This window comes from Stegodyphus dumicola, chromosome X2, assembly GCF_044657685.1.
Source record: "Stegodyphus dumicola isolate Sdum_Otavi_A_Nest chromosome X2, ASM4465768v1".
Taxonomy (NCBI): domain Eukaryota; kingdom Metazoa; phylum Arthropoda; class Arachnida; order Araneae; family Eresidae; genus Stegodyphus; species Stegodyphus dumicola.
Genome location: NC_140781.1, coordinates 32,188,753 through 32,208,097, shown reverse-complemented (window position 1 = coordinate 32,208,097; position 19,345 = coordinate 32,188,753). Strand labels below are relative to the sequence as shown.

General features: G+C 30.7%; 1 protein-coding gene across 4 annotated transcripts in view; it reads right to left on the bottom strand.

The window, feature by feature from the left end:
* LOC118180861 (cytotoxic granule associated RNA binding protein TIA1-like) overlaps positions 1-19,345 on the bottom strand; it is a 554,155-nt gene that overhangs the window by 389,714 nt on the left and 145,096 nt on the right. For all 4 annotated transcript variants that reach the window (XM_085810190.1, XM_085810192.1, XM_085810193.1 and 1 more), the window contains exon 2: positions 6,927-7,014. In XM_085810190.1, the coding sequence (XP_085666316.1) occupies positions 6,927-7,014 (88 nt within the window). The remainder of the gene's footprint in view (positions 1-6,926; positions 7,015-19,345) is intronic.

Here is a 19,345-nt window from a genome sequence, read left to right as displayed (position 1 = left end):
AATAGCTTTGTTTTATAACTGGAACTGTAAGGCACGAGAAGAATATAGAGCTAAACTGTATGAAAACTATATCTGAATATTTTACATTTGGTAATGTAAAAAGAAATGCCGCCCAGACGGTATAGTGGTTAGGGTAACCGACTGCGATACCGAAGGGTCTGGGATCGAATCCCGGAGAAGACAAGGATGTAAATTGTCTGTTCCCTCACAGGAGGTAACGGTGGCCGCCTATTAGGTGCCTCCAGAATAAAATGGCGACCACTTTCGGCCTTAAAAGATGTGAACGTTAAAAAAAAAAAAAAAAAAAAAAAAAAACTTCGTTTATACTTTTCTATCAATAGGAAAGAATTCCGATTTCCGTTAATTATGGGTTTTTTAAAATGTAACTTACTCTTCTCTCTCACACCCTATGGGTATTAATTTACAAGCATGTTAATAAAATGTAACTTACTCTACCATGCGTTGGATAATTACAGTAACAGAATAAGCATTCAAGCGAAAAATCTGTAGCAAATTTCAGTGGTTTAGTGAGATGGTATTTGCAGTATTATTTAATCGAAGAGCAATCTTGATTTAAAATAATCTCATTTAAATAAATTTTTTGTCATTTTTACAAATTCCATTTATCTAATCAGAAAAAAATAAAATGTTTTATGAAACATAACATATTTTTACCTGGAATAAAAAAGAAAATATTTTTTCTGGTTTTTATAATATATGTGGGAAGATGCCGTTTTGATCCATTAATGTAAAGTTTTTACATGGCTGTATGACATTAACCCTTTGCGGCACCTAAACATTTCCTTCTGTACGCACAGAAAAATTGAATGAAAAAGGATTTACAAGTTACTATAGGTTACTCTGAACCTTCTTTATTTATAGTAGATGGCAGCTCAACACAAACCAGTCCATATATTTTAGCCATGTTTAGTTCTTTAAGACCTTCATTTTTCAAATAAATCTTCCAGATTTTTTTAGGGTAAAAAGGCACTGTTTGAAAAGAAATTTCTATGTTACGTTTTTGGTTGTATGCTAATCTCCTTATTCTATATTAGTTTTAAATTTTTACCTTCAAATCTTGCCTAAAATCAAACGGCGAACCCTAGGTGTGCCCAGACTGGGTTCAATGATAATCTAGGACAACTGAGAGTCTGTATTCTTTGTTTCTCCGCATCTAATCGGTCAGTTCATTGACAACAATGCTCGTTTCAGCACTCCTTTCGAAGCTCTATTCAATCAGTGTGCCACTTTGGGCACACCCACAGAATTAAAACGATAAGTGCTATCTTCATAAAACTTTACTTGTGTACACTTCTAGGCCTAATTAGACTGCCTACCTTTTTTTAAATTAAAACTCCGACTTTAAAAGGTTGCGTGCCGGAAAGTGTTAAATATGAAGACGTGCTTAGAAGATTACTATTGGAAATTCAGAATGCCTCTTTTGGGATCGTTTTGTCTTTGACGGAATAGGATATAACAGTTTGATTTTTATGACACGTATAACGCTTAGAAGAAAATACATTAATTTTACAAGCATTTTATGCTAATAAGCACTATTAAACCTGTTATATACGGGATAAATATTGAACTGATGTTTAAAAAAGTAATGATCATAATTTTTTCAAAAAGAAATGATTCAATAATAATTTTATTAAATCATTAGAATAATACATTTAATAGTAGATATTAAATTTTAATTATGTTTCGTAAATATGAAAGAATCATAGGGCAATATTTAAAAAAACGCGTAGCATCACAAAATGAAGTAAGAGCTAAATTCCTTTTGTGGGTCTTTTTCTTTAAAGCATTTCGTAATGGGGAGTAAAAACGTTTACGGTGAATGTAATTAGAATTTTAGGTAACTGGTGTATTTAATTATGGCAAAGCACACTAGGGCTATCTGCCTAAGGGAAGGGATGCCTTCGTGGAGGACTTTCTAAGGGAAACTGGCTCGTATACACGTTACACATGGGGAAAACCACGAAAATACTCATGCAGCCAGCCCGTTTGCGGGATTCGAACCTCGGACCGAACTACCAGTGTTCAGCGATTTTACCGCTCGGCCGCTGGTGGGCCAGAATTTTAGGTAAATAATTATTATTATGAGATTACATTTTTACATCTTTAATGACAATGTATTTAAATTTCTACATGTTTGCGCTGATTCAATATCAGCAACTTACTAAGAGACTGCATTTTCAGGAACTTAATCGCTGTTTTTTTTTCTAGAAATCTGACGAAACCTGTGGCTTGATGAAGACACGGTTTACAGTTATTGTGACATTTTATTTGCAGAAAATATTTTATGTTCTTAAATTTAAAACCTATATAACGCACTTACTAAGAGACTGCATTTTCAGGAACTTAATCGCTGTTTTTTTTCTAGAAATCTGACGAAACCTGTGGCTTGAAGAAGACACGGTTTACAGTTATTGTGACATTTTATTTGCAGAAAATATTTTATGTTCTTAAATTTAAAACCTATATAACGCACTTCAATACATGTAAGTGTTGAAATCTTTAGCTCGCGAAGAGAGAATTACTATTTATTAAATACATATTTTTTGGGAATCATAAAGACTTTAAAGTTTAACATTGTAAATGTTTTTGATGCAAAAAAAGCGAAACATGCTTCGAAACCTACCTGCGATATAGTGAGCAAAAAAACAATGAAAACATTACTCTCACTTGTTTCAAACGAAACGTGTATCTGATGCCCCGAAAATATCGTCTAAATTTGCTGCTTTATGATCTCTTAGATATTTAATGAAAGCAATAGACTTAAAATTATGCATTTATCTGATAAGATTACATGGCATTTAAAATTGTTACTGAAATAGGCTTGTTAAAAAAGAAAAAAAAAAGGCACAAAATATAAAATTAAACTTTCACCAATATAAAAATTGTGACGGCAAAAAGCGAAACACTGATAATAATAGAACTGATAGTTTAAGATACAATAGACTAAAAATAATGACATGTAAATTGTAAGTTGATCTTATCAACTTGCAAATGATGTCATAATTTTTTACTCTAACTACTTAAAGAAAAGTTTAAATAAATACATAGCTCACGAATTTTAATATTTAGAGGCAGAAATGAAAGGAAACAATTATGGAACTCTTCGATTCGCTAAAAGAGGTTGCATTATCACAGTTCTATTGTTTTCATTCAGTTTTTAACCCTTAACATTTGATGTTATCGAAGGTAAATATTGCCCCAAATCAACGTGATGATGTTTATTATACGCTGTTTAAAAATATAGGGATGAATGGATCTGTTTTGAAGTAATGTTACTGCCATCGGAAGAGTATAGAAACTGTATTTAAAATTTCATTGCTTCCGAAGGCCAACTTTTTAACATTATAACAATAAAATTTGTGTTGAATGATTATTTTTCCAGCTATAACATTTGAAACTACAGCTAATAACAACGTCTATTTAAGAGAAAAAAAGCACTAAATAAAATTAGTTAGTAATCCCAGAATTAAGAACCCCACATAAACCCTTGTTTATTTTAAAGAAATTTTGATTTCATAATCACGTACACCATTTAATAAGCATTACTGAAATTGTGAAGTTCTAAAAACTCAAGTTACTTTTCTAAACATATTCATCCTCATTCAACAATAAATTTACTACTTATTTAATTCTTATCAGAATTATACTTTAAATAACTAGTTATTTATCTGTGAATAAAAAGATAAAGTGTAACAGATTAGAAGTTCATAAGATATGAAGATCGTATAATAGCAAAATTCGTATTTTAAAGTATACTTAAAATAGTAAAAAACTGGAGCCTTTCCCGTAACATACGTAACATAATGGTTCTTCTAATAATTATTAAACACATTAATTCAAAGAAAAATCGTGAACTCTAAACTAATTGCTTTCCTAATCCAAATTAAACATAATAGATTCTACGGAGTATTTACAAACTTAAAGTGCAAAGTGATACTCGTGCGATTTCCATAAACGCATGCATGTAATAAAGTGGAAAAGCTACTCCCAGTGGTTAATTCTCCAAACCAAGAATAACATTTCGTTTCTAAAGGTAAAAACAGAAATTCATAATTTTGACCCAGGTTTATCTTTGGAATGATAAATGTTGGCAGTGTAATGAGAATATTCACAACGACGAAGAGGTAGATCATGTATCGAGGAAAAGCCAAAGGAAAGGTAATTTATCTATTTTTCCATCCTTACATTAACAGGGGTATGCAAGGCGGTTTGAAAGGCGATGCCATATGTATTGTTGTAAATGTGCTAGGTCTCGGGGGATTCGACAGGCACCTTCAGAACAAAAGATTAATTTCAGCTCGATGCAGAGTTGCAACATATTTATTTCCGCTATTGAAGTGTTGACATGCTTCACAGTTTAATTTATGCGCATAACTAATCCGAAAATTTTCGTGTTTAAATAATTGCGTTATAAAGCAACAAAGTCCTTTCAGTTAGTTTCTCGATGGTGGTAGAACTGCATTGATAATTAGACATGGCGCGAAGCATTGTGTATTACCAACACATTCGATATCTTGCACTGGTGTCTTTTTAAATTCGAATTTCATGAAGTTAAAGAAGCGTAATTTCTAATACATGGTTCCCTTTCGGTACGAAAATGCTGTCTTATTATCTAACGTTTGAAGCATTTTTGATAACGAACGGAATGTATTTCAGGAATATTGGGGTATATGTATATGTTTCTTTAATACAGCGATAGTCGTGTTCTTTTAGAACCGCTTTAAAATGTGATAATTCAAAAATAATTCACGATAAAATGATAGCTTATTATTCAAAATTGTGGATCTTCCAATAAAAGATGAATCAGATATCTCTAGAGTAACGTTTTAACAGTTTTCTTTACAGTTTCAACAGTTTTAACAGTTCATATATTTTGCGAAAATACAGCAATGTATATTATTAACCGATACTGATGAAACACAACCAGGAAATTAAGTAAACGGAAACAGAACTCGTGCTTAATTTGTATACTACTGCGGAATGATAAAATAATTTTATCAAACAATAAACGTATAAAACAGCATTTAATAGCGCAGCTACATATTTAACGGTGAAATTAGCAGAATTTACATCCATGCAAGTCTAAGGATTTGTTGCTGTTGTTTAATTATCCGATTTGAATGTAATTTACAAAAGTACAACGAGTTTTATTGTGTAATTCTCATGATGTAAGGTTGTAGTATTCCATCTAATTCTTTCAACTTATTTGTAAAGTATTGGTGAAGAGTATGCTAAAAGGAAAAAGAAGTTTCGCTATCGTTTCGAAACGTCTGAAGCATCTCTAATGGTAAATTAGAAAAGTTAGTGTCCCTTTATCAAAAACAAATGAAGAAAGCAAAAATTTAGAATAATACAGTTTTAGAGCATTTGACATTAAGTATAGGTAAATACGCAGTTTTCATCTAATATGCAAAAGGGTAGTAACAAATAATATCTAGAAAGGAGGTAATCACTCGGTTGCCTTGTTCAATGCTGAAATGTTTGCAGGAAACTGATAGATATATGTATGGAATAATAATAATTCGTTTACTTAATAAGTAATTTTAATTAATAATTATCCTGTTCACAGTAAACAATAAAATGCAACAAGATGCTAACTTTCTCATTGATGCATTACTTTGAAAGGATACATTAATGTGAGATGGATTTCCTAATAAAGTGACGGAACATCAATTACACATTTTCTTTGCCACCATTAAATAAAACAGAAAAGATAAAGAGAATAACTGCTATGAGATGGTTCTTCTTTACAGTGAAAAGATTGTGGAATATCCATGCTCACAATTTGGCACCGAAGACATCTGCGAAGTGTGTGATTTCTAAACACAGTATTGCTTGTCATTTCATTCAGATATTTGCAGTTTTATTAGACAAAGTATTAGCTTAATCAATGCATTTAATTTTGCTAATTTTTTACTGTTTGTGCTCGAGTCACGAGCAAAAGGCCCAACGTTTCATATTATTATTAAAAAGCGCTAAATGTTTGACCAAGCTTGCTTCTTTTCCAAGATAAAAATTCTAACATCGTCACTTCTCAGCTAAAAAGGTTGTAAACGTTTTAATAGACAACGCAAGGTCACTTTCCGGTATGTAGACTTTTCCTCTAAGTCTCTAGATCTGTTCAAACCAAAGTTAGAAGAGGGTGTTAGGAAGGAACTTTATAAGTATCAAATTTCTGAAAAAATTACTTAAATCGAGTCAGATAAATTGGATTTGATTTTCGACTGGTTAAATATAAAATAGATATACAAAATAGTGCAGTTTGTGAACGGTATTTAGATGCACGTTATACAGAAATCCTCTATATTTCGTTTGACTCAGGAATCTACATCAAAAGGAAAAGGGAAAACGAAAATATTACACAAAACAAGCACTTATTAGAAAACGTTCATGCTTCCCATGGCCAGTATAAAACCTATATGTTCTTATGCCCACTTTCTTCATTTTGTTTTAACTTTGTCTGGAGGATTCAAAACGTAACTTATTATTATTAAAACGAAACTTCACTCTTGTGTGTTTGTTATCCTCAACACATTCGAATTTTTCGTACAGAAAATTTATATTCTCTGATGGATTTCTCGTTATAAACGTTTCTATCTCAAATTAATTCTTGTCCTATAATTCTCAAATGATTCTCATCAATGTAATTTTCAATACTATTAACTATTTTAAACAAAGGATAGCATACGTGATAATTATTTCATCCGGTCGTGATACGTGATCGTGATAATTCTTTCATCATAGGAAATCAACTGAATTCTTAGTAAAGAAATATCCGAGTTTAAAACGATGAGATTAAACATTTAAAAAACTCACCACGACGAAACTTCATATTTAGTATACGTGACATGAAATTTGAATATTCGCGCTTATCAGCGAATAGTAATACAAAATAATGTACTTACGAAATCTCCCCAAATGGCGCGAAGGCTTCTCTGAGTTGTTGCGTTTCAATTTCCGGGCTCAGGTCGCCTACAAATATGTGGTAGTGTTCTGAAACAAAAAAGGAGCATTAAAGCGATGAATATTTTTCAACTGTAAAATTCAAACTGACAATTACCTAATTAATAATTAAAGAATTAATATTTCTCAACTGTAAAATTCAAAATGACAATATTGATCTAATTAATAATTAAAGTGATTAATATTTCTCAATTGTAAAATTCAAGCTGACAATATTGATCTAATTAATAATTAAAGAATAAAGTAAGAAAGTAAGTTAGATAAGATAGAAATATTAGAATCAAATATCGGATATAAAGTAAGTTTCTTAAACTTGCCAACACTTTTGCCAGTGCTAGGTTAAAATATAAATATCGAGCAGCTTTGAGGCCTAATTCTTGCAATTTAAAGTAATTCAATAAGTAATAAATTCATATAAGAAATAAATATAAACAAGTAAAAAGTTAATAAGTTGATAATTTCTTCTGTGCTCTTTAAACTGTTAGAAAACTATTGCAAACAGTAAAAGGCACAGTTGTGAAATTAAGAGATTTTATATGAGATATGTTAAATGAGATATATTCAATGAAATTATCCCATCTTCATTCACTGCTTATCTGACAGCACTACTTAGATTTAATTTCCTTGTGTTACTTAGAAGAAAGTTACTGATGAAATTTTGTTAACAAAATTTATAATTGGTAAATAAATATTCGCATTTTATACACTAGGGTTCAGTGGTTGTCTGTGTTGGGCCACCAAACGCAATTTCGTTTTTATTGAAAATGTAAACTGTAATTTGAAAGCAACAGCTTGTAATTATAATTTCAAACGCAAATATTTTGTTTTTCATCTTACTATTTACTTATTTCAAAGGGTAACTGAATGTTAATAAAGATATCAAATTAATGTCAAACATTTCATAGAATTAGCAGAATGATTTCTAGAAGATACTTAGCACAGAATTGACTCTTTTTAACTTTATTAAATAAATTTACTTTACCATTTGAGCTGAAATAATGAGCGAATTACTTGCGAAATTAAAGATGAATATTTTTCTGTTATTTATTTCTACAGATAACACGATTCACGTTCTAGGTTTAGTTGTTACATTAGTTTGGTTTTGTGACCACTTGTGACACATAAATTAGAAAAGCAGGTAATTGTTTGAATTGGACTAAATGCCAATTTATTAACGAGTAATAAATTCATAAGCTCACTTGTTATAACACCTCATGTATAAATAATGACATGCTATGGCTTTTATATTCAGCCGAACGCCGTAACATTTCTTTATGTTAGACAACTAATGTGCATTGTTTAATATAATCAGCCGTGGCGCGTAGAGCTTAATGAATATTTAACATTCATTATTAGGAACCGTATGATGAGAGCTTGTTCCTTATGCCTTATTGTGTAGCAGAGGATAATTCGCTATGTTTGTTGTATGCTTCTGGCTTTCATCCAAGCCTTTAGATATCGAAAACGTCGTCTCAGAAGTTAAATTTGCATAATACGGCATGCATTTGGGTAGCTTTTTCTGTACGAATTCTTTAATGTACTGTAATGAAAATGGATCGGGAGAAGTATTCTTGAGAATGAGATCGAGAAAGTTACGTAAGAATAATTATGCTGATGAAAATAATAAAAAAACGAATTCAACAGAATGAATTTTGAACTCCTTTATTTGCAACGTCTTTTTTCCTTTCTATATCAAATGATTTCAGATACTTATCACAATTACTTTAAAACGCTCGCATATTTCCCAATTATATTTATTGCCAAAGTTTTCTCAGTAAATGAAGAGAAGAATAACTAAAATTTCACAACAAAGAATAAACTTGGATTGTTGTTTTATTTATGTAGTCATTGTAATTTAATCGCACAGGTAAGTAATAAACGCTTGCCTATGGACGTTACTTAACTTTGTTCTTCGAGACATCTTATCTCGTAAAACCACCAAGATTTTAGTGTTTGAATAGTATCTCTTAAATTTAAAAAAATTTACTTAGTTATTAGTTATTATATTCATCCAGATTATTCATTATTCGTACCAAAGTTCATAAAATGACGTTCTAAAATTTTGATTACAGAATGAACATGTAAATAGCATAGAATTTATTTTCTTTGCACTTTCGTGACATAGAGGTTAACACCATCCGTATAAAATTTTAGGTCTATAAATATTGCTTTCGGCTTTCGGTTTTAGAACACTCTAGAGTATCGTATGAACAGCTAAAGTTTTCGTAACGTGTGGAGACCCTTCAGACTGCATAGAGATATTCAAAAAGTGGAAAACCGACTCACGTGTAAGTATAGAATTATGGTTAATTCTGTGTCACGTTCGGGCGTGATGAGGGCTCGAAATAACACTTGAAACACCAGAAATCACTTTTTACGTCACGACAGTAGGTTCACTGTCGACAGATACTGTGCACTTGTTCTGAAACTCACGCAAACAAAACAGATCTAACGTTCTACTAGAATTTGAGTATCTACCAGAACGCTGTAAGCAGTGAACAACCAACTTTACCATGCAAACCTTATACTTGAAGCCATCGAGTTTAAATTTGAAGTTTATTACTAATTCTGTAGCATATTCAAGTGAATTAATGCAACATAAAGCCTTTAAATACTCCATGATTGCTTGCGTAATGCATTAAAATTAAATTCAGAATAATGATGAAATTGTGAGACTCTCTGAATCAACAAACTGGGAACGAAATGATGTTACTTCTTATTTTAAGCAACAACTGTTTAAACCTACCCATTTACATGATTTAGCACATTGTCAGAATCCTAATCTTTCATCATTTAGCTATTTTTGTTATAGGCTTTCAACATGAGATTGAATAAAAAATAAAATTTTCATTTGAAACATCGCTCAAGGACACCGGATTATTATCTCTTTACTCCCTAGGGTTCAGGTTTAACACAATTTAGAATTCACTTGCTTAGAGTTATTTAGTGTTCTGAAAATAATAAAATTTGAAGATTGTAACAGAAGCGCATACTTTGAACACGTTTGATACTGAACTCTCCGGCGGAAATTTTATTTGTTGGGATATCACAGATTACATCTTTTTGAACAATATCTTTACTTGATCATATGTCATGATATAGGATAGAATGAAAAAAAATAAAATCAGTGAAAATGCTACAAGCTAATACATTAAGTAGTGAAATATGTGCTTTTGCGTTGTATTAAATGGACAGTTCGTCTTTGAAATCATTGCTTTAGTAATGTTCCCGTTAATGTTTACTCTCGCACCCAACCGAGTCCTCATATAATCTATTGCTAATTTTATCGTGTTCATTTATTACAATCCGAGATGTAGCATTTAAAATGTAAAGAGACTTTCCTCTATCATCTTCGTTTCCTTTAGCACAGACTTCGCTCTTCATTCAGTTCCATCATTGATCAAATCGATTGCCCAGGATATTATTTGAGATACCATATCTCTGGCTTGATGCGATCTGAAGAGAATCTAGCGAGACGAAAGTACATGCCAACTCCTATCCCTAAAATATCATCTTTAAAATATTCAGGTAGCACATTTTGCAGGAAATTTACATAAAATCAGCCTGAAAGAAGACTTTTAAAATAACAGGACCAATAAATTAATAGCAATAATAAACTAACCCATATGGACCTGAAAATTATGCTTAAAAAGGATGTACAATAGCGTAAATAATAACATCTGGCTTGTGGTGAGTGCTGGTGAAACAGTTGTCTCTCCTTACTTATAAATAGTGCTTCATTGATGGAAAAAAATGCACTAAACAAAACGTTTATTAATTACGTGCTCCAATCACAAGATTCCAGGGATTTGACATATCTTCTTTCTTAAATTGAAATAAAAGTTCTAAGTTTCTAAGAGCAATGTAAGCTACACCCGTACGCACAAGTTACTTGAAATTGCGTTAAAATTCTTCTAAAGTAGACTGTCGATTGTGTTGAATCGTTTCAAGAATCTGTTGTTCTTTATGTACAGCTGGGTTACTCTACCATTTAGATAAAATATGATAACTACACTTACATAACAAGTTCATGACATATGAAAACACTTTACACTAAGGCACTCTGCGGTTACAAAACAATTAACAGTATTCTGGAAAAGAGGCTGGCAAACTAACACCCGTCGGCCATATCCGGCGAACTGTTTATTTTTAATCCGACCAGCGCTAAGATGTTGTCTTTTAAATGAAAAATAATCAAATTGCACGCTATGATAAACGGTTGATAGTTGAGTTGAAAAGTTGAGAATAATAACCGCGATTGAAGCTACTGTCGTATTCTCTCGTTTGTCGCTGTTTCTAAAGTATTTTCGAACAGACAAATGTTTGTGCATAGTCGCCGCCGCGCGAGGATGTTGGCAGTTTTGCTATAGTGGTATTCGTGGAATCATCTGTTAAGGAACTCTGAAACATTTTGTTCTTTTTATTTTTTTCATTACCTACTGTTACTATATCAGTCTCAAAATCAAATAAAAAGAGAAAAGTTGACTTCGTAACTCGTGCTTTTAAGGCGAAATAGAGTGCCGATTATTTTGTCATAGAATTAAATGACTACATTCTATATTTAATAAGCAGTGACATAATAGCTGTATGAAAAGAGTACAGTATACATAATCATTACCAAACTAAGCACGCGACACGATATTCAAGTCTTACAGAAAAAGGATGATCATTGAAGTTGGAAAGGGTAAAACAGAATGCGTCACCACAACGGAATTTATTCGTAGAATTAAAAAAATAAATCAATAACTAAAGTCAGCTTATGAATAAGTAATTTATTAGCTACGAAAGGAAAATTATTCACCTTTGGTGAACTACTTAAATCATGTTTGCTGGTGGCAGCCTAAGAATTGTGCCCAGAAGAAATAAATATACTTCTATCTGTCAGTTCTTTCAGCAAGAACAACTGTTAGGAGACTTAAGGACACGGGGAGTCATTCAAAAGTCAATCAAAAGGTCAAGACAAAATATTTCAAATTGTTTTCTTTGGTTCTTGATGAAGGCGACAGATGCTTCTGATACTGCCCAATAGCTGTTGTTTATTCGTGGGATCAAGGCTATAACAGTCTGCATGGAACAACAACAGGTGAAGATATCTTCAAGGGAGTCGAGGAAAACGCTAACACATTACAATTTACAATGTAATCAGTTAAACTATGTTACACATGATGGTGGGAAAACTTTGCGTGGAATGGAGAATATTTAGTTGGATAAACTTTTAAGGCTTGTGGTGTTAAATGTTTAAAACCTTCGGTAATTCATTTTATCATTCACCACCAAGTTCTTCATGGGAAACACCTCAATATCTCATGTGTTAATGAAGCAGTCGTATCAGTAATAAACTTCATGCATTCCTGTGGACTAAACCGTCGCCAGTTTCGGTAATTTGTATTAAAGATCGAAGCTGAATTTCGTGACGTGCCTTATTATACAGCTGTTCAAAGGCTCATCAGTGGGAAAGTTTTCTTGAGATTCATTCGAATTGAGAGATGTCATTGATATTTTTTTAATGAGGAAAATTGCTCACAACCTTTATTATCGAAACAATAATGGCCACAGAAATTAGCATTTACCACAGTCGTCATGGGGTATCTCAAAGAATTCAATTTAAAATAACAGGGGAAAACAGTACTTATGAGTAAAATGTATTTTATCATAAAGCTTATTGCAGAAAATTTGCATTGTTTGAAATACATTAAACTAATTTGATCTTGATGTAACAAATTTCAAATATTAGTGAAATCCCCATTCTTAAATACATTCGCTCAAGTATATTTTCAGAACTTATACTACAGTCACAGCAGAGTTTTGTGAATCAAAAGATGTAAGTGCAAAAGATATTTTCAAGTTTGAAAATCCATTTGACTGTATGGTTGAGGAGCTTCTATCAGACTTTCAACTGGAAGTGACTGATTTGCAAAACAATTATATGTTAAAAATGATGTTTAAAGTAAAAGGTCTCTTATCGAAATACGAGTATTAACACGCTCAATTAAAATCATATGTACGGGGATTGATATTCGTTTGGGAGTACTTACCAACTCGAAACGACATTTTCGAAGGTGAAGTATGTAAAATCGCAACTCAGATTAATATTAAATATGACTATTTAATAACAGCAATAATAGCAAATACTAATTTCAAACTTCAGTATGATGAAATATTATCTCAGAGAAACAGTTATATTTTTAGCATAAGCAATGTTAATCTATTTAATAATAACATTCTTTAATAAGTAAATTTTAATCTTTTATTTGTTTGTTTTGTTTGTAAAAGATGTAATAATATTATGCTTATATATCACTTCATAACTAAAAGAAAATGAAGGTTTCCAACTTCTCTCTCTCACTCTCTTTCACTGTTTTTTCATTTTTGCTATATGAGAAAATTACCCATTCATATCTTCATGTTTGCTACTTGGCTCGCCAAGACTAACGTTTTTACAGTCTAGCCTTTCTAAAAAATTAGAATATTAATTTTTGAAGTACCACTGCAGTAATCACAGGCTTATATATTTACCGTTATATTCTCCAGAAGTGTGACATAAAAAAAGAAAATTAATGTACCTAGAAATGATACACAATCTTTTTAACGTACAAAGGTTGGACGAAAATCCCAGTGGAAGGAGTATAAGTTACTTCTTCTTTCTTTTAAGAAACACAGGCTAGTGACTTACGTAGTCTGAACACGTAGGCATGATGCTAATGCAGCTAACGTAGTAATATGTAATAACTTAATTTCAATCAAAATCTGCTTTCATTACGCAATTAACGTTTCCAAATCAATGTATAAACCAAATCAATTTCTAAACCAATGGCTATGTCCAAGCTTTGTCTTAAAGATAAGGGATAAGTATGGTATTCATATTTCTAACACAGTTCGATTATTTCCACTAAGGTATGTACCTACCCTAAATTCGTCGTTTTGGTGAAAATTTTCGAAATTATTTTATTTATTCATTTTATAGGCCATATATTTAGGTTTCCAAAAATGCTTTAGTTTTGTTTTTACGATAAATAGAAGCAAAGTTATAGTATAAAAAGTAAACCGGAAGTGAATTTGTGAATGCCGGAAGTGGACATTTAAATGGTAGTAAAAATGTAAACATTAAGTTTAAACAACTATTTTCTAATTATTTAACAATATAAAAGTTGTAAAAGAAACACATCTTTCATTGTGTGACACTTTGCTGATAAAATGCCTACATGAATGTTTTAATAACCTTTTGAGGACTATTTTATCTAAAGAAACTTTTGTCCAACTGAAAACATTGCTTTTAGGTGCACATATTGCTGTATTATTATTTAATTCAAGATATTTAGGACTTTTACCTATTTTCAGGTATATAGAAATAGAAATTAGTCCCATTATGCTTGAAAGCTACATGGGAATAGACAAAAAACAAATTCAGAAATTGAAACGCCAATCTCTACAAGCAGCAAAGTTATCCAGAAAAATGTTAAAAGAAAGTCAACATTAGTTAAGGATGAAGTAAAAGAGGGCTTAACATACAAATACGGCGAGTTTTAAAGGTCTAAACTGGCTATAAAATTTTTTGTGCTGTAAAAATCTTTAAATGCATTTTCTGAGAAATTGTGTTTTAAGTTACTTTTGATTGCGATTACGTTAATTTCTCAAAATGTATTTAGAATATTGAAATGAAATTTTGCCAAAATGTTTTATTCCTCTTTAGCTGTGTTCCGTAGCAAAATATGAGCTCTTTGTATTTATTTATTGATTTTATTGACAATATTTTGAAGAAAAGAGGATTTGTTTTTGTTTTAATTTTGAATTTTTGTACCAACTTTTGAATATTTCAAAACATTTTATAAGTACTGCAAATCTTTTGCTACAGAACACAGGTAAGTATGTTATTTATATACTGTGTAAAGAATTTTGAAGTGTATTCATTAGAACTTATTTTAGGAGATCTGGCGTAAATCAAGATTTTCACTAAAATTTTACTAAATATTGCCTATATTTGAAAAATGAATGAAACGTTCTATTAAATTCCATTTAAATTCATAGTTTTATATCCCATCTTACTCAAAAACATGTGTGTTTAATTAAAATTTTATGTATTTAAAAAAAGTTCTTCGTACGTAGGCACATACCTTAATATGTTACTAATTGTTTTTATGCTAGGGCAGTTCCACTTTATTCATTAATAATGACACTTCATAAATCAAAATACTGAAAATAATCAAGGCACTCCCCATATATAATCCCATAATATTAAAAAATAACGAAAATAAATTCGATAAATCCATCTTTGGAGATGTGCGTTGTTATGGTTATGACGGCATCGATGGTCCTTTCATGCGATTTTAAAATCATTCTATTTCCAAAACCGTTGAGAAACGAACACGTGTTCACATAAAGTCTTCCATTCAGCACAGCTCAATCTATCATCCCCCAGCACATCGCCATTTCCTCCTAAAACACCCTCTATACGTACATGCTCTTTTTCAAAGGGCTTTGTGTTAAATTGATGCATTGAAAAATGCACTCTCTCTAATCTTACTTAATGCATTTTTATCTTAGATAGCAATTAAGCTCTGGCAAGAATTTAGAGTTACATTTCTTCTTAGCTGAACAGACGGAATTGCTATATAGTTTGTGAACTAACAGTTAGGTAGATTTTTTAATAATTTCCATATAATTCGCATATTTATGTGCGTATTATCTTGAAATTATGTACTTATTATCTTGAATGCTAAGCTATTAATCATGCTTTTCTCGTATTTACCTTATTCGTCTATATCACGGAATATCTGAATATTTTTGACATAGTTTTGAGGTTATTTTAGTACAATTAGCTTATTTAAGAAAGCACCAAAGCGGTTTAAAGCAGTCTAGACAAACTTTTTGTACAATATACACTGGAAAACGATGTTTGTAATGAAGCAGTTCTTATTTTAACAAAAGAATGTGAATTACGTAAGGTAGTTTGTTAATATGATATGAATTTTGAAACATTTAATATTTTTACTAACCACTAAACGAATGTTTTTAATAACACATTATGCTGAGTAATCACAAGGTAATTCTCTATAGGACTTATTACATCAATTTCTATGACATATTGATAATATCCTCAAAATGACAATTATTCTAAGCAAATCAAGTTCCTTCATTAGTACATCTTAACAGGAGTGTCATACGTATTTGGTTTGATTTACCATCTTACGTTTACTTCAGGCGTTTGTCAATAAAATAATAACTTACTGAGTATTTTACTAAATTTTAGAAACCTTTATACTTTTTAAATAATTCAGTTCGGTAAATTTTCAGATTAACCAGTATTCAAAAGAAGTGAGAATGCATAAATAGATGTAGAAGCAGAATCCATATTAGAACAAAATATATGACAGACATACTAAAATAAATCTTTCATAGTGTATTTATTGAATGTTTACGTTATGTTTCATAGCATAACGAAAATCCTTATCCGCGTCCTTTTCTCCTTATCTTAGTCTAAGAAACAAAAGAAGAAATGTAACCAAAAAAGGTTAAACTATAATTTGAAAACCTTAAAATATGTTCAGTTTTCTAACTAATTATTGCTTCATTAGAAAATAATTTCTGAATTTGATATTGTAAACACGTTTCTTGCAGTGTTAGTTCTTACTACCTATATAACCATAGCCTAAAAAGCAAGAAATATCGATGATTCCGATGATAAGAAATATTAAAAATAAATTTCGATATTAAACTGAGTATGAATTTATATTTACGTATAATATGAATTCTTAACGATAAACATAACACTAGTTTTATGAATTATATATAATTTCTCCGAAAATTGATTATTTATACTTAACTATGTACAATTTATGAAAATTATAATAGTTTAAAATATGTTCTTTCTAAAGAATCATTTACAGTTTCAAAAATAAAATCTAATAAGCTTTTGGAAGTTTAATTTCATTGTCATTTCATATTTTAAGCTAGAAACTAAAAACTAAACGAAACCGCGTGAAATAGGAATTTTGTAATCAAACTTGATTTTAGAACAAAGGTTTGTGTACTATACAATAATTAATTAAATTAGATTACAGCTAAAATGCATCATTAACATTGCATATCATTCTTAAATTTAACTTTGGAACTGATCTAATGAGATTACATATTTAAGTATTTAAACAGTGAGCGGTTTAAACATTGGTGGAGCTTTCCAGATGTCTTTCATAATCATGAATAAATGATGAATTAAGATAAAAAATATCAAACATCAGTGTTAAGGATAATTCCTATAACACAAATAATTTTTTTGGCAACATTAAGAGCAGGAGCAAAAAATTTAATGTCATGAACGTATTTTCAAATTTTATTGCGTTAATATAATTTTCGTGGCAGGAATGCGTAATAAAGATTTATGCAAATAGCTGCTTTGTTCACGCTATGCAAAATATTTTATCCTTAATTATATCTTTCTCGGAACTTCATCTGCTTTGATTCGAAAGATAATAAACCAAAATCTCTCGGGTAGTTTTTTCCTCAACTTTAATTATCGGTACTTTTGATCTTTTGAAGAAAAAAGCAGAGTAAAAGGCAGTTAAGAAACAATTACCAAACAATGAACTCATTACGTTTTAGCCCACTCTTAACAAACACAGGAAACACAGATAATGCCTTTTAATTCAATTTTCGTATTAGCCTCTATCGGAAAAACAGAAATCAGTAGTAACACATTTCACCTTTTCTTGACGCTATTTTGTAGAAATATTCTTTGATTAAAGAAAGCCGCCATTCCAGAAAAGATGGAAAAAACCGCAATAAAATATATGCAGCTGATAACAACAAAGAAAGGACATTGCGTATAAATCTCATTATCCTATTTTGACACGGAATATTTTTCTTAAGATGTGTCCTTCGTTACTTTCCTTCCCCCTCATTTTGCACATCTGAAAACACAATTAGGAATTAGTGCATTGCAGGCTTTTTAATAGCAGATGGAAATTAAATGACTTATGGTCATTTTTGTGTTGCATCTTTCATTCTAATAAAGATGTTGCTCTTTAGAAAATCAATAGCTTCGCAGAGAAAAAGGAAGTGTAAAGACAGAGCCTATATTTCATTAATTTAACACTACACTAAATATAGGTAAACGTGCTTCAATTTTGCATTCGAATGCAATTTAACTACTGTTCTTATTCAATTTAATTCTTTACACAAAAACAATGTTAGACTTCTGCAGTAATTGCAGAAAGTTTTAATAAATGGCATGCGTGTATATTCAAGAAAATGCAGACGTGAATAAATCTTTCCATACCTTAGTATTATAATATTTAATATTTAATACAAAATTCAACCTAAGCAGTTTTAGATAATGAAATACAAGCAATGCATGAAAAGGTTACTTTCAGCGTAAATTGTAGCATTATGAGATAAATTGCTGAACGTGTTTAAGTAATAGATTGGGTACTTAAGTAATAGATTGGGGGATAGAAAGTGTATTTTAAACTAAAAATGGTCTTAAATGAACTTAATATATCACAAATATTTTTAGTGTTAACGATTCTGCTACTTCAATTAACTAAAAGGAAAATAACAAAGCTAGTGTCTATAGAAATTCCTAAATGCTTTAAAATTAGTTTATAAATTGGTACATTCTATTTACTTATTATTAAATGTATTCTAAGATTTTACGCTTAATTACTTTTTGAACATTCCAGACCATGGTTATTTAAGTAATGTTTCTGAAGAAAAAGTAACCGAAAAGTATAATAATTGTACCGATAAAGAAATAAATCTTGAGGAGAATTTACTATTATTATGATTAGAGGTTCAGCCATTTAATAATCTTTACAGACGTTAAGTAGAAAACAAAGTTGTATATAAATGCATTATCATTTGGTATACAGTCAAGTACCTCACCATATAGAGAAAATCCAGTTTAATTAAATAAATCCATGGATAATATCTTTAAATCAATGCATTCCAGTTCAACTTCTGATCGAAGATAAAATGCTGCATATTGCAGCTTAACCATTAAGACCATAAAAATACCTACGCTCCGAAATTCTTTACTTATTTATTTCCTTTGTTATAAACCAGCTATCAATTGGCATATGATACATACCCTTAATAAACTGTATTCACGCTAATGTACAGAAGCACGCATTGAAATACCGTTGGAGCTACTGACTGCAGAAGACAGAAAGAAAATGTACGTATTTAAAATGTCATCGGTGGCTGTCTGATAAAGCAATTTTCAAGTCGTTTGCCTGATTTGAAAACTCTGCTTTTTTGTATGTGTGCGTCTATGTGAATACATTTCTTAAGGATTAACTTTTCAATTACGTTTGGTACCAAGTTTCAGGCATTGTGCATTATGTTGACATGTGGTTATGTTGACGTT